The sequence below is a fragment of the Eulemur rufifrons genome, chromosome 4 (assembly GCF_041146395.1).
Source record: "Eulemur rufifrons isolate Redbay chromosome 4, OSU_ERuf_1, whole genome shotgun sequence".
Taxonomy (NCBI): Eukaryota; Metazoa; Chordata; class Mammalia; order Primates; family Lemuridae; genus Eulemur; species Eulemur rufifrons.
In genome coordinates this window covers 81,416,384-81,442,427 of record NC_090986.1, presented here as the reverse complement: position 1 = coordinate 81,442,427, position 26,044 = coordinate 81,416,384, and the positions used below count along the sequence as shown (strand labels likewise).

Genomic DNA, 26,044 nt, shown 5'->3' with positions numbered 1-26,044 from the left:
GAACAAAAGACAGAAACAAAGTGAAAAGTTACAATCAGTTGAATAATTTTTACTATTTTATGAGGAAATAAAAATCATTTCCAGCCAGGCGCAATGGCTTACACCTGTAATCCCAGCGCTTTGGGAGGCCCAGGCGGGAGGATCTCTTGAGAACAGGAGTTCTAGACCAGCCTGGACAATATAGTGCAACCCCACCACACACAAAATTTAAAAATTAGCCAGGTGGGGTGGCTTGTGCCTGTTGTCCCAGCTACCTGGGAGGCTGAGGTGGAAGGATCACTTGTGACAAGGAGTTCAAAGCTACAGTCAGCTATGGTCATGCCATTGCACTCCAGCCTGTGCAACAGAATGAGACCCTGTCTCTGAAAAAAACAAGCAAACAAGAAAAAAACAATTCCTTGAAAGGAAGAAAATTTTTCCCGACTCTTGATTCATGTTGAGACACTCAGAGATACAGTGGATACTTTCTTTAATAACATTCCTACAGCAAACAAAATAACATGTTTGAAAAGACAATTAAAATTTGTCCTTCAGTGACAACATAAAATAGCACATTACAATTCAGTAAAAGCAAATCTTCTGAACCAAATTTTTTGATGGCTCAGACTGTTCCTTCATTAATATATTTCTACATTTGGCTTTTGATAAAAGCACAACAGCAGATAGTTCAGTTGTAGTCTTTGGTAGTATTACAGGAGAAAGGTGTTCTCTAATCCTGATTAGAAGTAGATTCATTAACTTAACAGCACTAGTTTCTAAATGCCAGTCAGGAAACACACTACATGGGAATTACTCATAAAACTTTTTTAAAGTACAAATTTCTGGCCATGCCTACAGAGATTTTCATTTAGGTTCGCAGTGGGAGACAGAGTGAGACCCCATCTCTATAAAAAAATTTTAAAAGCTCAGGAATTGAAGGTATCAGAAAGTGGTAGGAATGCTGACGAGTGCTGAAAAGAGGAGGGTTGGCTGAAAGTCTGTATAAGGAACAGCTAGATTTCCAAATCGCCTCCCTAAGCTGTACAGCAGGAATTTAGGCAAAATGCAGTGATGATGTTGGTAGATGATAATGGAGAGTTATATTTGAAAGATATTTAATAGAGTCAAAATGGTTAATGGTAAAGGTAGGAGAAAGAGAAGAATAATGGATATTTATGTAGATCGGGCTAAAGTGACAGAGAAAATATAGGAGAAAGAGAATTTGGAGGAAATAATAATGTCAGTTTTGGGTAGATTGTCTTTGAGATACTGTGGATGTCAGGTAGAGATACCAGTCAGTCTATTTTAGCAAAGCTGCCTTAATGCATAGACAGTAATGTTCCTTTACTTTCTCTAGTAAAGAGCTTAGAGTTAAACATTAATTTTAAATTATCAACAAACAGACTAATTGAAGTTTGCAGAAGGATGAACTATCCCAGGGAAGTTTATAAGGTCAGTAGAAGGGCCAAGAGTAGCATCCTGCAGTATGCTAATGTTTAGTTGGAATAGAAGAAACAATAAAGAGACAGAGAAGGAAGATCAGGGAAACAAGAAGAATGATATACCAAAAACCAAGGGAGAATTTCAAGAAAGATATGATAGTTTGTGAAGTTAAAACTTTATAAAAGTTAAGAATTAGAAGAAAACCATTGATTTTGGAAGGTCCTCGGGGAAATAGTGGAGGCAGAATTGCAATGAGTTTGAAATGTGAATGGAAAGTGAAGAAATGGGCTACTTTTGTAGAATTTGTAGTTCAAGAAAGGAGAAAGGAGGTGACATCTGAAAAATGTAGCAGGGTCTAGGGAAACTTATTTTTTAAGGCTGAGAAGAGGTGAACATTTCTGCTACCTAAGGAGAATAATGTAGACGAAAGGGAGAAATTGACAATACGCCAGAGAAGAAATATTGATGGAAGAAAGTTTGAGGGAATGGAATTAACAGGACAGGGTGGGTAGCTTAACTTTTGAAAAGTGCTGGGACATTTCTCTTATAGGACGATATTTAAAAGTCAGCCTAGTAAAGCAAGAGAAGGACATTTTGTCAACATCCTTTTAGACCAAGAACAGGACCAAAAGCAAGCCACACACTTCTGTCTTGGCAAATACAAGGTCTGGATAGATCTCTCCTCATTTCAGCCCAAGTAAGAGGAAAAAAGTCAGCATGGAATTATGAAAAAGTGCTGTTTCACAAGGAAATGTAAATAACTGTTATGACCCAGAGAAATAGAAGAGTTCAAAAAAATTATTACAGGAACCAGAAGAAAATGTATAGAACTATTTGGCCCCTTCTGTAAGATTCAGAGAACACATGATGATCTCTGCCTTAGAGGCAGAAAGTCACAAGCTGAAATGAAAAGGTATTATAAAATATAAAATAAAGGGGGAAGATTGTAATAGGATGATAAATAAGAAAAGATTATAGGGAAACTAAAAACGTATAGCAGAATTAAAATCTACTTGAAGACAGTAAAATAGAAGAAAATCAAATTAATAATTAGAAAACTGGTAAGTTCTTCCTGAATTCAGAGAAGAGAACAAAAATTGAAGAAGAGAGTTATATAGATAAAGAAGACAAGAGAGATACAACTAAGAATTATAAATGTTGCCAAGGAATAAACCACAATACTTGCAATAAAATAAAAAATGAAAGACATAGAAGAAAACATTCTAGAACAGAGAAAAAAAAACTGTTATCTGCAAAAGAAGAAAAATTGGACAGTTATCAGCAATACTAAATGCCAAAGGCAGTGAAACAGTGTCTCTAGAGTTTCAAGAATTTCTTTTACTTCTGCATGTAAAAACAACAGAAAGATATTCTTAGATATATAAGGGCTTAGAAAATATACTTATTTCCTCTTCTTGGGGAAACAAAAAGTTGACTTGAAAACTTAATTCGGAAGTTCACTGGAAAATTGAATCAAACTTTAGTGCTCAAAAAGGAAAATGTTTTTATGTCAGAACAAGCAAGAGAGTAGAAATTAATTTAACATGGAGTTAAGTCTAAATAATTATAAAGCCTAATTTAAGTGGTAATTGTGATGAAGCATATGAAAAAATACCATTTAATCTTGATGCTGGTAGGGAAAAAAATTATACCAATTTTCCCTATTGTGTGAACAGCATTCTACTCTTAAGGAAAAGAAAGCAGTGAGACTTCTTACAAACTTCTACTGGGAGTGTAAACTAACATACTAATGTCTCTGGAGGGCAGATATTGAATACATATCAGGAGCCTCAAAATGATCATAATGTTTTAATCCAGTGATTCTACTATTAAGTCATTTATCCCAAGGATATAAAGAGGCACACACATATTTAGAAACAACTTTAATGTTCAGTAAAATAAATAAAATTATGGCATATTGCAAAATATTTTGCAAGCATTAGAAACTATTCTTTGAACTTAACCTGTGATTATTCTCTTAGCAGCAAAGAAAAATGTAGAAAAAAATATATAAAAATGTTTAGTTTTGTCTCTGGGTGGAAGGTTAATGGGTAACTTTTATTTTTTCTTTGTACCTTTGCATGTTTTACATGACCTGCCTTGCTGTTGTATTGAGGGAAACAAATTATTTTAAAATGATTTTTAAAGTAATTTATACCACAAATGGCAGAGGCCGTTCTCATAAATGTAAAAACAGAATTATTGTGGTTTTTAGCATCCACTGCATGTTTTTAAAAGTTTGCTAATTACAGCAATACTGTCTTGAATGAAAAAGCAAATTCCAAAAGACTGTATGTAGAATAATACCATTTTTATAAGAACCAATAGCAAGCAAAACTAAACAATGTTATTTGGTGATAGTGTATAAGTGATAAAAGGGTTTTTTGTTATTATTTTATGCAAGGAAATGATGAACATGAAAAATTGAGGTGTGGAAGTATGGGGATGGATGGAAAGAACACATAGGCAGAGGTGGGGTATTGGAATGTTCTAGTTCCTAACCTGGATGGTGATTCATAGGTGTTCATTTCCACCCTTTGTTGTAATTATTTTATATATATTTGGTGTCCACTGCAAGCCCAATGACTGTAAAATACATCTTTTTTTTACATTCCCAAGTGCTTTGCATATAGTGTGAATAATAGTTATTAAAATGAATTTACTAATAGTAAAAACGTTTGTTACTATAATATGTACAGACTGTCTACATATTTTAAGCCTAGTCTCCCTTACAACTCTTTGTATTAATATATATTTATGAAACTATAATAGAACATTAACAAATGTTGCTCTCCCAGCAGTGTCCTGTGCCATGTTCCTTCTAGGATCTAGCAGTGTGAGAACAGACACGTAGAGACATTTCCTTTAAAGCCCCTTCCAGGGAAGTCAGTTCACCCAGGTCTAGAGATTGCAAAGTGTAATTATTTTTCAGAAGAGAAACACTAATTTGTGAGCATCATTCCTACCTGTGTCCCAAAAGACTGAGTTCACTGATTTGTTGAACTTTCAACACTGTGCATATATTCTTTCCTAAATATATTTTTCACAATTTAGGTTTGCGTTTCTTGGTTCGTCTCTGCACAGATATTGGATTAAAAGAAGTTCAAGAATATGCCACAAAACTCAAGAGGTTGGAAAAGATGAAAGAAATAAGGGAACAGGTATCTCATATGGGCCAAAAACTGCTATCTGTTACTTTTCAAAATGTCGCCTTCTGTAGCTCAAATGCGTGATGTTAGGATCTTCTGTCAGAAAACACAGTTGAAATTTTTTTCTGCTCTGGCATAATGAGAGGAATAACTAAAATTCTAGTTTTAGGATAAAATTCTGATAAAAGTGGGTTTCCAGTAGGAGGAAGTGCAATAGATTCTGTATAGTCTTTATTAGTTAGCTACTAATAGGCAAATAATTATAATTTTCCACAACTTGAAATAACTTACAGGTTAATTTGAAGACTTAATTTTAATTGGAGATTCCTGTGGCCCATGAGAGGCAATTATTTGTCTACAACAATGGTCCTTTTTTTAAGCTATTTCCTAATATAGTAGAACATGGTTAATATTAATAATATGAACAATCTTACATAGAAGTATTTTGAGTACATTTCTATGTTTCATGCAATATGTAGAATAACAATGTTATTTTTACTTCTTTAAAAGAATAATCTTTCCTAAGCTTGAGCCTAGACTATTTAAAAATTTAATATGATTATCTGCCTTTCATAAAAAGAAAATATGTTGTTGAAGCTTATATTGCTATATTGGAAATAACAATTCTGAGTGAGGAATTAAATTGGTTCTTTTTTTTTTTTCTTATTACATTGTGAAAATATAGTGACAAAGTACTTTTTCAAGAATTTAATTATCTTGGATATAGAAAAACCTAAACTCACTATTTGCTTTCAAAATGTGGTTATCTTGTTTTTACTTTTAAAATGTGATCTGCTTATTCTCTTAAAAGTAGTTGTAAAAGGATATGAGAAAAGGTAGATTTTTACTTTAAAAGTCCTATAAAATATCAAGTTGGAATTAAAATGCCATGCTAGCATATATAGTTAAAACCTACTGTAATGACCAATTTAATACCATGTACAAAATACTAATTGAATTAGGTAACTTGTGTGAAAACTGCAAAATGTAAACTGGTATAAATGGAAGTTCATATGATCATAATTGTCATCATAATCACTATTGAATGTGTTTCATTACAAATAATCAAAAAGAAGTATATATTTCAAACCAAGAATATTCTTTGGAACTCAATTCAGTATGTAAATTATGGTAAAAAGTCAAATTCTTCACACTTGACAAGTTTAAGCACCAGTAGTTTAAGTTAGTTATACTAAACAGTGGACACAAAACTATTGCAAATATGGATCATGCACAGTTCGCTTCTTGCAACTTACAATCTTATGATGTATGCATTAGCACATCGGATTTATTAGATTTCCAGTGTTGACCCCTTTTAAACAATAAGAAGTTTAAAACTCCCCGGGAACTTCCTTGAAGCCAGTTCATAAGGGATCTTAACTCAAGTTCTAGGAAACATTTTTTTAGTGTATGTGCTGCCAAAGCGAGCATAAAGCTTTAGGAAACATTGATTCCCGGGAATTCCTGGGAAATAAACTTGAGGGATAAAGACCAAAACATCCCCTCTTAGAGAGATTCACAATTTTTTTGTAGTTTACTGTTAATTTAATTTCTCCATTCTTGGTTGTTCCAGGAACTCCCCCCATGTCAAAAATCCAAGGATGCTCAAGTCCCGATACAAAATAGAGTAGTATTTGCATGAACCTATGCACATCCTCCCATGTACCTTGAATCATCTCTAGATTACTTATACTACCTAATACAATGTAAATGCTATGTAAATAGCTGTTATACTATAATTTTATTTATTTTTTATTGCTGCATTGTGATTTTTATTAGTTTTTTTTCAAATATTTTTGATTCACAGTTGGTTGAATTTGTAGATGCAGAACCCTACAGATATGGAGGGTTGACTATAGTGATTTTTCTGTTGATATAAGTCCTTATTTAATCTGCATCCAGACAGGTTAGTAACTCATACCAGGAATTACATTAAAATGTTCCTTGCCATCAGCCTGTGATAATTGGAGTGAAGACTAGGGTCTCAGAATAGCGCTACTGAAAGTGTGGTCTATGGACCAGTAGGGCCTCAGGATTACCTGAGAGTTTCTTAGTGTTGAAAGCTTTGGGCTCACCCCAGACCTACTCAAACCCACCCCAGATTAAAACCTTTGGTGTCTGGACCAGGAATCTGTGTGTGTGTTAACAAGTTTTCTAGATGATTTTTATAGTTGCCAAAGTTTGAGAAGCATTTAAACTTTGCACCCCCAAAGGGTCACTTTGATCAAATACCAGTTTAGGATATAGGATCTGACTTAAGGGGGAATAAGTGGACATAAAATAAATCAGGCTATGGATGTTGTTTAATTGTTTAAAAATGGAAAAAGATTTGTGTAGACTTAAGAGAGGAAGATAAACCCATTCAGGTTTATGTGGGTCAGGATAACTGTGTCCCCCTGAGCTCCCAACTCCTAGTTTAAAATGTTAAAGGTAGGCTGGGCGCGGTGGCTCACGCCTGTAATCCTAGCACTCTGGGAGGCCGAGGCGGGTGGATCGCTCGAGGTCAGGAGTTCAAGACCAGCCTGAGCAAGAGTGAGACCCCATCTCTACTAAAAATAGAAAGAAATTATATGGACAACTAAAATATATATATACAAAAAATTAGCCGGGCATGGTGGCGCATGCCTGTAGTCCCAGCTACTCGGGAGGCTGAGGCAGTAGGATCGCTTAAGCCCAGGAGTTTGAGGTTGCTGTGAGCTAGGCTGACGCCACGGCACTCACTCTAGCCCGGGCAACAGAGTGAGACTCTGTCTCAAAAAAAAAAAAAAAAGAAAAAAAGAAAGAAAAAAAAAAGATAAAATGTTAAAGGTAGAAGTTTTATATAAACAGATTTTTGAGAGAAACGAGTTCTCTTCCTGGAACTATTATAGAAAGGAAGACTGTTCTTTCCATCATGCTTGGTTGTTATTCCAGTTCCAGAAGAGTAGTTTGTGACATGTATGATCTTATGTTCATATTTAAGAGTAAGCATAAAGAGAAAAAATATTTATTTTCTCTCTGCCAACATTTATTTAATTTGTTTCATTATTTTACTTGTATCTACTTTGCTTCTCTACTCTGTAACCTCTCTCATTTTTTTCCAAAGTGGGAATGGCATCATATATTTTTCAGAATAGGAATATCGTCTTTTTAAAATGTTATTAAAATAAATCTTTAAAAAATTCAGGCAGATTATTTTTATAAATAATTTTTTAATTCACATAAAAATTTATAAAGACAAAAGTGAAAATCACCCATCCTACCACTTAGACATTACTGTTAGCATCTTATCCAAATACATGCAAACATATATTGATATGTATATTTTTGAAATGAGATTTTTTTTGATAAAAATGGGATTTTTACAAAAATATTGTCTTGTAGCCTTTTTGTTCCCTTTAGCAAAACAATATGGACAGCTTTCCGTGTCAGTAAATAGAGATTTCTGTCTTTTTTTTTTGTTCCATATTCCATTATATGGCTATTTCCTTCCCATTTTGGCATTAATGTGATGAGAATCATTTTGTCAATCATTATTCAAATGCTTCTTCTCTTATCTACCATCAGGCCTTACCTCACACCACTCCAAAGTGAGTGTGAATTTCTGTGAGTTTTATTCAGTGCTAAAACTCTGAAAAGATGGGCAGCTTGAACAACATAGTGAGACCCTGTCTCTACAAAAAAATTTTTTAAAGTTAGCTGGGCATGGTGACATGCACCTGTAGTAGCAGCTACTTGGGAGGCTGAGGCAGGAGGATCGCTTGGGCCCAGGTGCTGGAGGCTGCAGTGAGCTATGATGGTGCCACTGCACCGGGCAAAAGAGCGAGACCCTGTCTCAGAAAAAAGGAAAAAAACCAAAAGTTTGCATAAATGTTTCTCCTATTTGAAACCTTCATATACCATATTACCATATGATCAGAGCATCAACATGACTATGTTTGACAGACATTTACTGTGCTTCTAAAATGTACCTGCTTCTGTGCTAGATCTGAGCTGAAGTGTATCATGTATCAGAAGTGTCAGTGTAAGACAGGACCCTGGCTCCTCCAGGAGTTTGTCATCTAGTGGCAAGAGCTCCCTCCCTGGCATGCCCTGTGGAGCAGCAGGTGCCACCATGGCCCAGGCGTTCACGGGGAGTCAAGGAGCTTAAGCTTCAGGCCCTCGTTTACATTGGCCCCTTCTAAACAAATTTTTATTTTCATAGTTTTATAGTCTCTTTCTCCAAAAAGCTCCCCCAAACTGTATAAGCTTTGGCCCCACAAATTCTGCACCTGCCCCACCATTATCATTCTTTCCTCCCAGCGGAAGAGGTACAATAAGTTACCTACACTTGATCTTTACTTTCTCACCTCTCAGATGCTCTTCAAATCCATCAAACCTTGACTCCTTCCATTCGCACAGCTAAAATTACCCTCACTAAGATCAATCACCTACATGTTGATAAATATAATGGACACTCTTTATTAATAATTTTCCCTCTGTCTGACTGCAGTTCTGGCCTTTGTGACACACCCCCTTCTGGTTTCCTTGGGTTCTTCTGGGCTCCCTCGAGGCCACTTTACCTCTTATCACAGCCCTGGAATACCCTCGGGGTGTCATGGAGTCTGTCCCATTGCCTGGCAGTGGCTGTGTCCCTTGAGGGCTTTACTTTGCATCTGCTAAAGGAGAGCTGAGATCATGACTGATCAGACTTCCATGATGTAAATGGGATGAGAGATGAGCAGTTAACCGAGTCTTGACAGCTCAGATTTCTCTGGTTTTTTTCCTTGCATAATAGGCGCATTCTTAGAGATTCCTTTGAACCTAGAACCTTATCAACTTAAGGTTTTGATAAATGTTTTGGTTTTACTTTTGAAGTTGCCATCTCTATAACTTCCACATGAAACCATTGCTAGAGCTGTTAACCATGGTTGGTGCACAACACTCGTTATGGTGGAATTCACTGAGTTTAACTGCAAACAGGCATTTGATTGGATGAGAGGCTAGAGCACCACATTCTCTGCACGCAGGAGTGTGGTGGAAGAGAAAGACAAGCCTGTGGAGCTTGCCCCTGAGTGTGACGAGCCAGTGTGCTGCTGAGCACACAGCAGCCCCAGCCTGGGACACACAGGCAGTCTCTTGAGGAGGAGGGAGGAGGAAAGAGCTGGGAAGAAGACGAAGGCGGGCAGACGGAGTGACCACCGGTCTACTCAGGGAAGAGGCTGGCATATCCAAGGAGATGTTGGCTTCCTCTTACTTAGCAGGTGGGAGGGTCATTTCCAAAAGCGAAGAGGACAGAAGGTGGTGTTTGTGAGATGGGAGATGGCACGCATGGGGCAGGAGAGGACACGAGTGAGCGGGTGGAACCCTGAGGCTCCAGTCTTCGTGCTCACAGGGCTTTTCCCCAGCAGGGCAAACAAGAAAGGAAAGAGGGAAGCCCCCGAATCAAAGCAGGCTTAGGTTTCTCTTGGTGAGTGAAGCAGAAAGACAAGAGGTGGGGAAGGGCCTTGGAAATTCTGGTTTGTCTGCAAGGAATGTGGCGGCCTCGAGGCTAGGACAGAAAGTGTATAATAGGGATTTAAAGGGATAAAGAGGAGAAGAGGGATGAGAGCCAGGGGATTAGAAAGTTCTAGATGAGGGCAGGGAGCAGGTGTGGGGGGATAAAGAATGTAGTGATCATGGAAATGCTTACCTTCCCAAATCATCCTGTTGTGAACCTGTGGTCACAAACCGTGGTAAGATCTGTTTTCACATGTGATTTGAAAACCTGTCCAGTTATATGGGCATTTGTCTTGAGGAGTTTAATTATTTTTCACATTTATAGATCTTTTAGATATGCTGTAGATAATCAAACTGGATAGATGAAAATAAAATCTTGAAATAGAGTCAGATTATAGTCATTTAAATTTTTATTTTGTTACCTCTTTTTAAGATTTTGTCTATGAAGTCAAGGAGAACGATGGGGTTTCTAAGGGAGATTTCTTTTTAATAGAAGAAACTTGGGCATGTTTATGTAATATTGAGAAGTATTGCATGTAGTATATGTAATGTTTGGAAGTTTTAGGAGAGTATTTCATTCTACAACGATGAGTCTTGATTTATCAAAAGGAATTTTTTCTTCCTAGCAAACCAAGGACAATAACCTCATCTGATAATTTATAAATATTTGGGAAGCTGTCAGGGTTGAGGGGGGAAAATAATTTGCCCTTTGAAATAAATATGAATATCCAACTATGTTGAGAAGTTTTAATTCAATTATAAATGCTTATCAAAAGCTGTCCATCTCTGTTCACTAACCATCCTGTTATCTCTATAAATGAACCGTTATGCATATGAAAATTTGACAGTGTGACTTAAGGCAGATTCAGTGTTGATGCAAAAATTCTAACGCTTAAGCAAAACACAAAAGAACCCTAAAAGGTAAAAAGAAATCTAAGACTATCACAGCTTAGACATATTTCTTATGCTTTGAGGGTGGGTTTGGATCTAAGAAAGTAGACTGTTGGACAGATGTTAGGGGTTTTGTGAGATTTTACTAGGCCTTTATTTTAAATGTTGAACTTCAAAAGCCAGTTTGCCTTTTTCCTAACCCTCAAATATTAATAGTTCAGGTGCAACCATTATAGATTAGGGCTAGTGCAGGAAATGGCCCTTTTTAGATTCCCTTCCTCATGCACTCCTCCCTTAAATTAAGTATTTTGTTTAAGCCCTAAACCTTCATGTCAAGAAAATACTGTTCGGTTTTTGAGTTGTTTGTGTAAGCAAAGATGACTATACTTTTAAATTAAAGTGCCACTTGGGTATTCTCCAGAGTCTTGGAGGGCAAGCTTTGAATCCTTTACTTACTAAACAACTCTCAGGTATGATGAATTCGTCCTAAGGGTGACATAGTAATGTTAATTTTAAAAACGAACCTTTAGTTATATTGAACTTTGAAGGAATATCGCTTATTCTTCTAAACTTGTCTTCTTACTGCTCTAGCGCATAAAGTCAGGCAGAGACGGCAGTGGAGGCTCCCGCGGCAAAAGAGAGGGCAGCGCCAGCAGTGGTGAGTGCTTCTCGTTTCCCTACAAGGCTGGGTCTCACAGATTGCTGGTCCACGGGCTTCTAGAATCATCTGAAACAATCCAAAAGTGTCCTTTGTCTGTCTGTTTTATACACAGTAAAACTTCACTTACTGTAATTAATTTGGTGAGCAATCTGATATGTAAATGAGGGTAAATGTTTAGCAGATTTCAATTTATAATTAACCATGCCTGTTTCTGCTAATTGGTTAATACATGAGTTTTTTGCTTATTAATCAACCTGTCAGGTTGGACACGTTATCATTGATGGGCATACTAATGAGGTTTTACTGTGTTACACTTTTAAATTTTCCATGTGAAGGAAGTACCATGAGAAGTAGGATGGTCTTCTAGAACACTGACAGCCCCAGATCTTCAGACTGAATTTTAGTGTAGCAGTAGTGCCAATCTAGGAGTTAGGAGACATGGTACAAATGCCAGTCTTGATCATGACAGCATATATATGTCTTTGGGCACACAATGCTGTGGGCTTTCAGTGATTCTAAAGTTCTTTGCATCTCTAAAATTCCTTGGCTCTGTGTCACTCTTGGGACATCATTACTTAGTAAGTTTTATTTAGTTTTCTACCCCTTCTCCCCATGAACAAAAATCTACCTTCAATCTCTACTACAGGCAGGTTGTAGAAATTAAACTTATTAGAAATTTGGTGATTTTAAAGAAGCTAATTGAAAAAATAAATGCCAAATTGGGATCTATAAATATACCTACATTCTCTCCTATCCATACTCAGCACTCTCATGCATATATGACCCTGCTCCATGTAACTGCCCGCCTGCACTCTGTCTTATCTCTTTGTGTTCTAGGAGTCAGGACAAAGACAAATGGAGCTCTTAGTTTAGGAAAGCCTTTCTTTCATTCACACGTTTGGTAGATGCACACTGTGTGCCAAACACCGTGCTAAGTGCCAAGGATGTGGGGACGAATACAGCATGGTTCCCGTGCTCCAGAGAGTTAGAATCTAGTTGGAAAGACACACAAGTTTCTAACGCTGCTGTGAGTGCTACCATGGTAGAGAAATGCACATGTGTTTTCTAACTCTCCTACGGAGAGAAACTGCAGCCGAGACAAAGGCTCCTTCTTGAATTCAGCCTTGCTGGGTATGTGTAGGCAGTTACAGGCATCAGCGGCATGTAATTCCAGCCAGACCACTTGATTCCCCAAGGGTCAGTCCAGCATCTCCGCCTGAACCTCATAGTCCGGTCCTGCTAACTTAGGCCACAGGAGGCATTACCCAGGGCTTGAGAACTTAGTAAAAGCAGCATTGAGTCCGAGTGCCGAAGGCAGTCTGCCACATCAAGGAGCAGTCACTCCTACCTCTTCAGCCTCCGTGGTCTTGCTGGACATTGCTGTCTTCTTGGTGTTCCCTGACCCCAGATATCTCCTTACTTCTGCCACATACACACCTTTCCCCAAACTCATGCTTGAATAGATCCATTTGACCATCTGGGGTTACGTTAAATCTGAGACATCTGGCCCAGCAATTCTTCATAAGCCAAAGACATCTATACAGGCCCACAACCCCTTATCTAAATAAAACCTCTGAGGCTGTGCTGTAGAATTCAGAACTTTTTGGAGTTATGGTGTATTAGCCATGTATCACATATTATCCATGGAGAGCACCTCGTAGTGAAACGTATCGTTCCTTGTGAATTCAGTGAAACATGAATATTCAAACTAAGGATAAATGAAGACTATAAATACCTTCATTCAAGTTTTATGCCCAAGAAATTCATGTATTGCCACCTGAAAACTTGGCTTTCAGAGCTCTTTGGAATCACTTCTTGGCCTTAAAACTCTAGAAGGTTCACCAAACCAACTTGTTGCTACTTGCTCTTCCTTGCTCTTAAGAAACAGGAAATATGCAATATGAGCTCTTTTGAAATTGAGTGTCCCTTTCAGGAGTAATTGTCTTGAACAACTCCTAATTAATAGGGAAGCATTAATTATTTATTAAAATTCTAGGACCAGTTCACCACCCCTAAGGATCCTACACTTTCCTCTGAAAATCTTAAGTTCTTAATAAGCAGCCAGTTCCTTCCAAATATTAACAGTCTCAGAGCCATCCCTCGTAGTTCATAAGCTTATGAAATCTCTCCCTTAAATCTGAGCCTCAGTTTCCTGATGTCTTCACTCTGATAATCTGTCTCAGAGACAGCAGGACCTCCCAAAGAGGTGCTAGAGCGTTCCCTAAGCACTGCTGAATAGTGTGGCCCTGCCCAAGTCCAGAGAATAGTGTCCAGGGTCCCACCCCAAGAAAGCATCCCCGGGAAGACTGGCGGGATACATCAGATGCACTCCAGATCCTCTGGCACGAGGACTCGCTGGGCCTCCCTGGCGACCTTCCCTGTAGTGCTCCTTCAGTCATGCGAGGCTCGGAACAGGAGAGTGCTGCGCCCTGCCTGGGACCTCCTCCGGTCAGGGTTAGGGCAGTGAAGAGGACCTGAGGAAGAAAAGTAGGGCTGGCCACCCCAGATCTGATACCTGTGTGCAAAAAAAGAGAGGCCTTCTTGTTGAAAAGTCATCTCATCCTGACCCCCTACTGCCGCTGCTTTTTGATTTTTAATCAATTTTCCTTTCTCTCATCCAGTCACACAAATAGTTCTGGTGCACAAATAAGCTTTATTCTCAGATGAGGGACTCTCAGAGTAGAAACTCTGTGAGGCATTTTACCAGCAGGGTCTCATGTTACTTGGTTCTCTTGGCACAAGTTTAAAGCACTAGACAGTCCCTTTTGGGGTGATTTTTTCCCCCTATCATTTGCCCTTTTGCCCCTAATTTGCTGACACCGTGAGTTACGTATCATGCTAGACTTCTTCACTTCATCCTGCAGCCTCGTTTGGACGCCTCTTGTGGTGGTTGTGCTGACTCCACCCTGACACTGTTTTAGGAATCATGTTTTCTGTTTCCTTTCTCCAGTTCTCAGCACAGGCCATGCTCCAAGGCTGGCCCTGGCTTTGAAGTCAGAATAAACCAGGCTGTGGGTGCCTCTCTCCCTTTCTCCTTCCTTTTGCCTGAGGGGCCCTCCCAGGGTACCTATAGCCCACTGTGGACGCACCCCATCCTCACGACAGCCACCTCCCTGGGCACTCTGTGGGTAGTGTCCCTTATCCATTCTCATTCCCCATTTAGGAATTTGCAGGACAAACCTACAGGTAAAAAGGAGCCCAGTCTCACGTATCTTCCACCTCTAACCTGTGAAGCCTAGGGTGTACCTTTACATCTTAGAATGGAAATATTCGGCCCTCTGCCTGCGTTAGATTCATAGTTCAGATCAGGGGAAGGGACAGTTTTTTTTTTTGGTTTTTTTTTTTTTTTCCTTTTTTTTGAGACAGAATCTCGCTCTGTTGTCCAGGCTAGAGTGCCATGGCATCAAGCTCACAGCAACCTCAAACTCCTGGGCTCAAGCCATCCTCCTGCCTCAGCCTCCCGAGTAGCTGGGACTACAGGCATGTGCCACCATGCCCAGCTAATTTTTTTTTCTGTATATGTAATTTTAGCTGTCCAGATCATTTCTTTTCTGTTTTTTTAGTAGAGACAGGGTCTCGCTCTTGCTCAGGCTGGTCTCGAACTCCTGACCTTGAGTGATCCTCCCGCCTCGGCCTCCCAGAGTGCTAGAATTACAGGCGTGAGCCACCGCTGAAGGGACAGTTTTTATATGAATCCACAGGAGGCCTGCCTTAAGCTAGTTTAAATACAATATGTTATAATAAATGCAGCACCTCCACTAGATTTTTAAAGTATTGCCTAGGAGAGAGGACCATAAGGAACTTTAACTAGTGTATCTGACTTATTGATTTATGTTATATAGCTGTTTTTGAAATGTTTAAGGGCCCTTGTAAACTCCTGTGGGTTTTTTTTATTTTGTGGATCAGAAGGGTCTCATTGCAGCCTTATTATTGCTGTTAATTTGTGTAGTGAACTTCAGCGCCCTTCTTCAGTGGTTCTCAGACTCCAGTGTCTATCAGAGTCACCAGAAGCCTGGTGAAACAGACTGCTGAATCCCACCCCAGAGTTTCAGACTCAGTCAGCCTGTGCTGGGGCCCAGGAATGTGAACATCTAACAAGCTCCCAGGTGACAACTGCTGCCGCTGCTGGTCCTGGAGCCACACTGAGGGAACCACAGCACTATATTAAATGAGATAGTGCCAAGACCCAATGTGCTAGAGTGGATAAACAAAGGTCACTACTGCTATTACCAACACAGCCAAATTCCCAGTATGTGACAGTCTAGTCATCCAGCCTACAGCCTCACACCCTGGCACTGTCACTCCAAGGGTGTCACCTTGGGCAGCTTCAGTAAGGTGGCATGAGCATTATATGCACAACTGGTGGAACCAGCCCACACACTGCCTGGCACGTCCCGGATGCTGAGTAAATGGTAGCTGCTACTATTTTCATTACTTGGTACAAATTGCATTGAAAAGAATAGGGTTTGGTTTAGACTTTTTGATATCCCAAGATTTTCAGTACTTTGTTTTTACAGAATTAACGTGAAATGAACTTATTTTAACTACTTGAAGTAAAAATGCATTACTTTTTTAAATACAAAATTTGAGGGTAAGTTTTGCCCTCAATGCCAAAACATCAATTCAGAAAAAAATTAAATCAAGTCACACTGAAAGTCAGTTTCCAAAAGCAAAGCTATTTTCTATGATTTCAAAGTCTTGATAGTCATGTTATTTATATTCTCTACAGATAAACTGATGAAGGGAATAACCATATTCCTGCCTGTTGTGTTGGCTGCATTTAAAAGGGCAGGAAATTCACAGAACACATCTGCTTCTCATGTGTAGCTGTCCTTAAGATACAAGAATGCCTTCTCATATGGCATTTTCTATTTTTGCATGATAGTGGCATTTTGTGACTTACTTTGAGTACGGTGTTATTAAGGTTTCATTTTTAAATTGCTTTTTTGTTTACTCTGTGTATTTTTTAATGGCTTGCTGTATTTTTTGAGTTTGATTTTAATTATGTCTTGGGTGTGAACTTTTCCTATGAAAATGTATCAATTTTATACTGAAAATAATTTTATAATGAAAATCAGGATAATATGACTCAGTGAACAGAAATTCACTTTATGGTCACTTTTTGAGGAATATATCTTTTATAAAGTACATTGTAACTATGTTTTATTTTATTTTTAAAAACCTGAAGTTGTATTTTAAAATTATAGACCAAGGGTGACCTTGGCTAGAACACCTTTCCACGGTTTTGCTGGGCCTTAATGGTGTCACAGAGAGTGACAAGTTGTGCTCAGTGCCCACCAGGGATGGAGAGACACAGCGGTTACTGTCAAGGAGCAAACACTCTGAGGAGGCGTCTACACCCAAATACGAAGGGACCAGGCCGACAACACGCAGCCTGCGGGGAGGAAGCACTGGGCACGTATGGGAGGAGAGAGTCTTGAGAGGCCCGAGGGCGGGTGCTGTCATTTCTCTGAGGATCACTCCTGTTAGCATCAGTCCCAACTTGAGCCCCCTTCACCCTAGAGACTTAGATCGCAGTCTTGCTGGACACCCTTGTATCCAATGACTTTGGGGTATCTTGATGAGTAAGTATACTAAAATTATATCTACAGAAAAAAAAAATTAGCCGGGCATGGTGGCATATGCCTGTAGTCCCAGCTACTCGGGAGGCTGAGGCAGGAGGATCGCTTAAGCCCAGGAGTTTGAGGTTGCTGTGAGCTTGATGCCATGGCACTTTAGCCCGGGCAACAGAGCGAGACTCTGTCTCCAAAAAAAAAAAAAAAAATACCATTGTAGGAATTTTAAGGGGAAGAAATAAAAACCAGGGGAGCTAGAGGATTGGTTCTTTTAGAAAATGTAATAATGGAAATTTAGGGTTAAAAAGTACTACTGATGTTTCCTGCTAACATTAGTGTTCAGACCTATCTGAACATCTTCAGTAATACAGATTACATTCTTTCCTAAGATTGCCATGCCATATTTGGGCAGCTGTAATTCTTTTTAAATTTCTCCTTTTTGAGCCAAAATCTATCTCACTATACAGGGGAAATCTAATCCTCTTCTGTATGAACATTCTTCAAATGTTTGAAGAAAGTGATTGTGTGATCTAGGTGCTCTGGCACCCAGGTTAAGCTTACCTAGCCTCCTCTGCTATTTTTCTTATGATGTGATTTTAGGGCCTCTCATCAGCCTTAATATGAGGTTGATGATACAGTTCAGACTGATCTTGTTGACTTCCCATTTGTTCTTTCTTCAGATGCTATTTGGTCTTTGCTAGGTTATACGAGTTAGGGTAGTCTTCTAACTTCTCATAAATTCTTCTATAAAGTTGAAACCTATAAGCACACATTTGAAAGAATACATATACAGACTACTCTTACATGATGTTTTATCTATATTATAGATTTCCTACAAGAGATTTCTTTTAAATATCAGAAATCAAGAATGACATCCCTAAGAAGTTGGCTTCCAAATGAAACAACCTGCCTATTTCTTGGCAAATAAGTATGCTTTAAAATGCATAATCGAGTGTTATGTTTTCTCAACATATTAAACAAATGCATTTTTATTTTTGTGTTTTCAGATAGTGGCCAGAACTGTAGTGCCAGTAGTAAAGGTGAACGACTAAGTGCCAGACTCAGAGCTTTACCTGGGACAAATGAACCTTATGAAAGTAGCAGTAACAAAGAAATAGGCAAGTGCTGGTACTCCCCACCCAGTTCCTACAGGTGTAGCAGGTCTGGAGAAGACTGGTGAGATGGCAAAAATGTGTAATTGGGAATTATTAAGAATTTGATATTTACAGACAAAATTTTAAATGACTTGGGAGACCATTTCTGTTCACTCTGAGTTGTTCAGTTTTGATGATGAGACTAATTGGTTTCATATTTGTTTTATTTTTCTATGTAACTCTAATGTAACAATCTGTTTTGAAACCTAGATGCCTCCTATGTGGATCCACTTGGCCCTCAAATAGAAAGACCAAAAACTGCAGCCAAAAAAAGAATCGACGAGGATGATTTTGCTGATGAAGAGTTAGGAGATGATTTGCTTCCAGAATAATATACACTTTAATATGTTCTTTACTAAAGGAAAGAAATCACCTTACAAGATAATACTCATGTTAAGCTTTGGATTAAATATCCAAACTTTAATTGTATACACTATCAAAACTTTAAATAAGTGTATTCTGTTCTATGAGTTTGGATTTAAGTTGTTTTTTTTTTTTTTTTATGGAATAAAAACATGTGAAGCTAATACTGTAGGCTAGTGACTTCCTTACCTTTTTGAGAACATTGACCCACATGAAGAAATGAATTTTGTAGCACAACCTAGTACCTACTTACCCATATATAAATATGTGTATGTATTCACAGAAATTTGCCTTTATTATTGTGGTACATCCTGATATTTTCTATAATTTCATTAAAAATAAAGTACTAGTAGTGAAATCACTACATGGATGTCATGGCTTGCAGCTTGAAAAATACTGTGTTAGGATATATGCATGATGTATTTTCAAGCTAAATTGCTTGGAGTTCAAAAACTGTAAGTCTTTGGAAGTTTTGCCCCATGGTGATTATAACACTATGAAAACAATTATATTTTGGAAACAGTATAAAGTTTAATGAGCGAAAATACCAAACCATAACCCTATTGCTCTTTTCTGTAGTTCCTTTCTGCTTTCAGCCCAGTGGTATGTACCAATAACACAGAGCAAGGACAACTCCAAGATTGCTTTTCCGATTTGTGACTTAGGCCATGGAGTAGAAGGCAAAACTGCCTGCATTTTTCTTCAGCAGTGTGTTTGGCTGGTCTAGACTGTCCAGAGGAATTACAATGATGGAGCAATCAGAAGAAGTGATTCATCTTTGACAGTACACCAGAGAGAATGGAACCCTCCATCTTATTTAACATTACCTCTACAATGTACATGCTGTTAGGTGCGGGAGCAAGAAAATCAAAACTAGACCACATTCCCTGCTTCCAAGGTAGGTTACGATGAAGGAGTCATCCAACAAATACACTAAACATCAATTATGTGCAGAGAATTATTCTGGGGATACAGTAGCGAACAAGACCGAACTACACCCTGCCCTCAAGGAGCTTAAATCCTCATGGGGAAGATAGATAATAAATATATTTTTTAAAGGACTTTAGACATCGTTAAGTACAGTTATGAAGTGGACTGATGCAATAGGTAGTGATTGTGGGGGAGGAGGGTCTCTGAGAGGTGTCCTTTGCATTAACACTAGAAGTATGAAAAGAAAGCAACATTCTAGGCAGAAGGAACAAGTACCAACACACTGAAAAAAGAATAATCCAGATGTGTTAGAGGGTTAGTTATTGAGTTGCAGCGATAGTGAATTAGAGGGTCTGGAGCCCTACGGTGTGGGTGGTGTACAAATAGCAGCAAAGGGAAAGGAGATGAGATGCAAAAGGCAGGCAGGGTCCAGACCACATAGCCTTGTGAAAAGAGTTTGGGTCTTATTCTAGTTATGATAATGAGAAGCTCTTAGAAGTTTTTATGCAAAGGAGGTGAGTGATGTGCTTTCATTTAACCTTTAGAAATAAGCAATCACACTGGTTGCCATAAAGATGAATTGAGGTGGCGAGTGGGGTGGCAAGGAAGGGTTGAAACTACTAGCAGTCACCTTGGTAAGAGATGAAGGCAATTGAGACCAGATTTTTAGCAATGGAAATTGTTAAGAATTGGTCAGATTCAGCATGTATTTGCAGGCAGAGCTGAGAAGACTTACTGATGGATTTGGTGTGGATTGTGAGGGGAAGGGGAGAGGATGATGACAAAATTTGCAGCTGAGGAATTAATTGGCTAGTGTTGCCTTTTACTGAGATAGGAGTAGATTTGGGGAGAATAAGTAGTCATGTTTTAGCCATGCTAAATTCAATCTCTGAAGCGTCCAACTTGAGATACAAAAAATACAGTTATAGTTAAAAATCTGGAGTTCGGAGAAGAGGTAAGGGCTGCAGATACAGATTAGGGACCCATCAGTGTACTCATAGTATTTAATACCCTGAGACTGGATGAGATCACTAAGCTCTGAAAGTGAGGATAGAGAGAAGTCGTCGTCTAAGCAGTGTACCCTCAAGTATACATGGAGGTCAGGAAGAAAAGGATGGCCCGCCAAAAGAGACTAAGAAGAGCAACAAGTGATGTAGGAGGTTGCAAAATTGAGGGAATGGTATTTCCAGTTCTGAGGAGGATGCAGTAGGTCATGACAGGCTAGTGCTACTCTGTGACAACTGGGGTGAGGGGGATCATTGCAAAAGTCATATTCAAAGTCACTGGAGAACTGTGGAAGCAATGAGACTAAATTAAAATTCCAGAGAGGAAAGCCATTTCTAGATGAGCTGATGATCCTGGCTATTTTAATCTCTGAAAATATTTGTCAGTTCTGGGTATGGGCTGAGAATTGGGCTCTACCCAGGGGAAAGGGTTCATGTAAGGGGGAAGAGAAACTAGCAGAGGTTTTCATGGTCATGTGGGATTGGCATAACAAGTTGGAAACTTAGAGAAACCCCAAACATATGGCTGGTGTTCCACCACGGGGCATCTGCTGGAGTGGAGCCCCAGCTGGGGTAATTCTGGAAGCTGAGAAACTGAGATGGAGCCTTTTAAAGATTTAGTTAAACCTCTCATAGTCCTTTGGGAACAAAGTCCTGCTAGTGGGAAGGACTTTTCACAAACACACAATTAGTCTACCCTCAAGACACTTGCTATTTTATGAATCTGTGTAGGGCAGGAGGACAATGATCTAATTTCAAAACCTCCAGGGGCCAACTTGACTCTCCATTTTTCTCAGCTGAGGAGACAGATCTTCCAGGCTCTTAGTCAAAAGCCTGCAAGAACACATGAAGCAGGGGTGGACTGGTTCTACAAAATTGCAAACTGGCTCAATGCCTGATTGAATTGAGGTAATCAGTCCCTAATACTCTCTGCCTGGCAGAGGAATGAAGATCTTTCTCTGATAACTATCATTTGTAGTATCTATGGTTACTGTATATATGATGCTTGGCATACAATAAAAAAATTACTAGAATGCAAGAAAATATGACAAATAATCAACAGAAAACATAAATAGAAGCAGACCCCTAGTTAATCCAGATAATGGATTTAACAAACAAGGAATTTAACTATGACTAGTGTATTAAATAAAATAGAGAAAAGATGGACAAAATGGATAAAAAGATGGAGAATTTCAATAGAATATTGGAATCTATGAAAAGGATAAAATGAATAACCTAGAACTGAAAGATACCATATCTGAAATTAACTTATTTGGATAGATTGAACAATGTACTGGACACAGCAGTAGTCGGGACTAGTGAATAGGCCAATAGAAAATACCAAACTGAAGCACAGAGAGAAATAAGTATGGAAAAATAAAGCAGATGATAAAAGACATTTGGGACATAGTCAAGAGTAAATATTATAATAGGAATCCCAGAAGGAGAGGAAAGAGAGAACAGGGTAGAAGTAACATTTGAAGAGATAGTGTCTAGAATTTTCCCAAATTGATGAAAGACATCAACCCACAAATTTAGGAAGCTCAGGGAAACACCAAGGGGAATAGAAAACTACACCCTGGATATATTATGCTCAAACTATTAAAAATGAAAGACAAAGAAATTCTTTAATCAGAATAAAAAGGACACATTGGTTTCGGAAGCACATTAATGAGACTTATGGGTGACTTTTCTATAGAAACTATGGAACCAGAAGACAATAGAATTACATCCCTGAGGTGCTGAAAATCAAAATAAAAGTTTAAAAAACCCTACCATCCTAGAATTCTATTCCAGTGACTATATCCTATAAACTTTCAGGTTAAAGACTTTTCAGACAAAATTTGAGAAAATTACTAGAAGACAAGCTCTACAGAAAATACTAAAAGTTCTACAGACTGGAGGAAAATGATCCTAGAAGAAAGCATGAAATGACAGAAAGAATGACAAGCACCAGAAAGGTATGGGAATATATAAAAGAATATTGACTATTTAAAACAATAATATAATAATGTTTTGTGGGGTTATTAACATACATAGAAATAAAATACGTGACAATATTAGCCCAAAGATTGGGATTGGGTGTTAAACTGTTGTAAGGTTCATTCAGACAGTACTAGACTCTAGTAAGTCAAGGATGCATATTGAAGTTCTAATTTTTCCCCCAATCCAAGTGGGAAAAAAAAGAATGTATATTTTAAAAGCTAATAGTACAACTAATAAATACAGAATAGATATAGAAAATCACCATTTTTCAACCACCACAATAGTAATTAATTCAAGCAAGAATCATTAATGGATGCTAAAGCAAGTGAAGGAAAGTTTGATGAGAACACTATATTTAGAAGCCCTAACAGTTTTTCCCCCACAAATTAGTGATACACCGAGAGGACACAAGATTACCTAGTTAATATTCCTGCCAAAGAATAATCTGAATCTAATCATGAGGAAGTATTCTACATTGAGGAATGTTCTACAAAATACGTGTCCTGTACTTTTCAAAAATGTCAAGGCCATGAAAGACAATTATTCCAGATTAAAGGAGACTAAAGAGACATGTCAACAAAATGCAATGTATGTCCTTGATCAGATCCTGGACCCGGGGAAATCTGCTTTACAGGACATTAGAGAGACAATTGGTTAAATGTGAATAGGAGTATACCGATGCTCCTCAGTTTGTGATAAGGTCACATCCCAATAAACCTATCATAAGTCAGAAATACTGTAAGTTGAAAATGTATTTAATACCCCAATAAACTGATCATAAAGTCAAAAAATCATAATTTGAACCATTATAAGTCCAGATGCTCCTTGACTTACAATGAGGTTATGTCCCAATAAATGCATAATAAAATTGAAAAAATCATTAAGTTGAACTATCATAAGTTTGGGACTATCTGTATTAAATAGTATTGCACCTATAAAATGTCCTAATTTCGGTAATTGCACTGTGGTTGCCTAAGTGGATGTCTGTGTTCCTGGGAAGTACACACTGAAGTATTTTGGGACAGAGGGTCCTAATTTCTGCAACTCAATGGCTCCAGGGTTCAGAAGAAAGTGCAATGAAAAAGCAAATGTGGAAAAATGTTAACAAATAGTGGGTCTGGGTGAAGGGTGTATGGAGTTCTTCTGTACTATTCTTACTACTTTTCTGTAAGTATGAAATTATTTCAAAATAAAAGTTAAAAAAAAAAAAGCTAATGGGAGATAAAATACAGTGATAGAAAATACGTGAGTAATCCAAAGGAAGGCAGGTAACAGAAATAAAGGAATAAAAAACAGATGGACAAAGATAAAATAACTAGCAAGATGGTAGGACTTAAACCCAATTATATTAGTAATTACATAATTTATAAATACTAATTTTCATAGTAATTATATTGCTAGTAAATACAGTAAATGTAAATTGGATAAATATTTCAATTAAGTGACAAAGATTATCGGACTATTAAAAAACAAGACCCAAAATACATGTTACTTACAAGACACATATTATGGTCATGTGCCCTATAACAACACTTCAGTCAACAACAGACTACATATATGATGGTTGTTGCATAGATTATATTGTTACTGTACCTTTTCTATGTTTAAATATGTTTAAATATACAAATACTTACCATTACAGTTGCCTACAGCAGTCAGTATCGTAACATGCTGTCCAGGTCTGTAGCCCGGGAGCAACACACTATGCCATTTAGTCTAGGGGTGTAATGGGCTGGGCCATCTAGGTTTGTGCAAGTGCACTCTATGGTGTTCACACAAGGACAAAATCACCTAACGACACATTTCTCAGGATGTATCTCCGTCATTAAGTCATGATCATATAAAGGCACAGATAGGTTGAAAAAAGATATACTATACAAATGTTAATAAAAAGTAATAAGGGAGTGGTCAACTATGTCTAAAGATGCAGAAAAATCTAGCAAGATAGAGATAACTGACTCTGGCAATAATTACATCATTGCGACCTTGTTAAAAGTCATTGCAATGAAGAGCTGGGGATAAATGCCCAGGTAAAGTAGGCTGAGAGAATGGGAAGTGAGGTTTTGGAACCAGAGAATAAAGACAATTCAGAATGTTTTACTGTAAAGGGGAGTAGAGTGGGACCTGGGGTCAAGAAAGGTTTCATCAAATGTGTCAGGAAAGAAGGGGGGATATATGAGATTGAATTCAAGTAAGTGAGCATATTTGGTGTTGAACTGGGAAATCTAAACTAGACCAAAAAGGAAATAAGGACTTGAGTGGAATGATTAGTGAAAAGTGGCAGGGTTAGAAGTCTGCATGAGATCAGAGAATTGCAGGAGTCGGTAAGGATAGAAGGTGATTGTGTTATGGAACAGGATATTTGAAACCAGATGTTTGGATGTGGTACAGTTATTGGTGATGACAATAACTTGGAGATGACCATATGATTTGATAGTTGAGACAGAAAAAAAGACAATTGGAACTAACATAGTCATTTAGAAATCAGGGTGTTAAATCAACTGTGTGGAAGTTAAAGTTGCCAGGAATGATCAACAGGAATAATGGTAGATTCAGGTGCTAAAAATCATCAGTGCATAAATGGAGTGATGGGAATATCTGAGCACAGTCCTTTAAATGAGAGCAAGAGGTTTGAATACATATGCACATCAGTAACCCAAGAAGATAAGCATGGAAGTAGCCAACCACACACATTGGCTTTTGGAGTTATGGTGCCCAAGAATGTTTTAAAGGATTTTCCCCAACGGCTTGGTCCATGCTAAGGAGTATTGCAGCTGTTCTGGTATGAGGATGGCTCAGTAAACCAGGGGATGACAGAAAGAGAAGAGAGATGACTAAAAAATCAAGCTTGTGTGACTACAGTGATGGAAACATCTTCAGTAGAGAACACTACAGATGCATTAGTTCCTAAGGGAATGTATGAGCTTGGTTTTGAGTATTCTGTTGCCTTTTTCTCACTTGTATGTCTTAAATTTAGACTTAACTATTAACATGTTTATTTTGCATCTTCAAAAATGGTTGAAATTGGAAGGGAATTCATTATAGATCAGAGAACTAAAACATTTGCCCCTGTTAACAAGGCTTTTTCTGAACTCTTTAGTCTCACAAAGATGAATTTGATGTTCTGCCAAATAGGTGAGCATTTTCAGTAATTTGTGATCTTTCACAAAATGAAAATTATTGGAAAGTAAATATTTTCTTTCCCACTTCCAAGATAATCAGGGAAGAGAGAACTTGCCATGTTACCAGACAATGGAATATTTTGTTGAGCAGTATACAGAATTAAGTCTGGCACTGTAGCACCTTCCGTATCAATGGATGCTGAAATGAGAGAATGAGACATACTGAGTATGACTATGAAAGTCTTGTACTGATAATCTCTCCTAAAGGCATCCCACACTTTTCTTTTTTTCAAATAAAAAATAAGCACTATTTGAGAACTGGTAGATCT

At 38.0% G+C, this 26,044-nt stretch overlaps 1 protein-coding gene across 3 annotated transcripts in view; it reads left to right on the top strand.

The window, feature by feature from the left end:
* The window catches only part of IFT88 (intraflagellar transport 88), an 87,281-nt gene extending 68,364 nt beyond the window's left edge, over positions 1-18,917 (top strand). The window contains exons 22-26 of one of the 3 annotated variants that reach the window (XR_011233475.1): positions 4,248-4,371; positions 4,477-4,583; positions 11,511-11,577; positions 18,164-18,274; positions 18,521-18,917. Coding sequence is in view for 2 of the 3 variants with exons in the window: in XM_069467453.1 (XP_069323554.1) it covers positions 4,477-4,583; positions 11,511-11,577; positions 18,164-18,274; positions 18,521-18,642 (407 nt within the window). In the remaining variant the exon portion in view is untranslated. The remainder of the gene's footprint in view (positions 1-4,247; positions 4,372-4,476; positions 4,584-11,510; positions 11,578-18,163; positions 18,275-18,520) is intronic. The other 2 variants (XM_069467453.1, XM_069467452.1) reach the window with 2 other exon arrangements.
* The last annotated feature ends 7,127 nt before the right edge of the window (positions 18,918-26,044 follow it).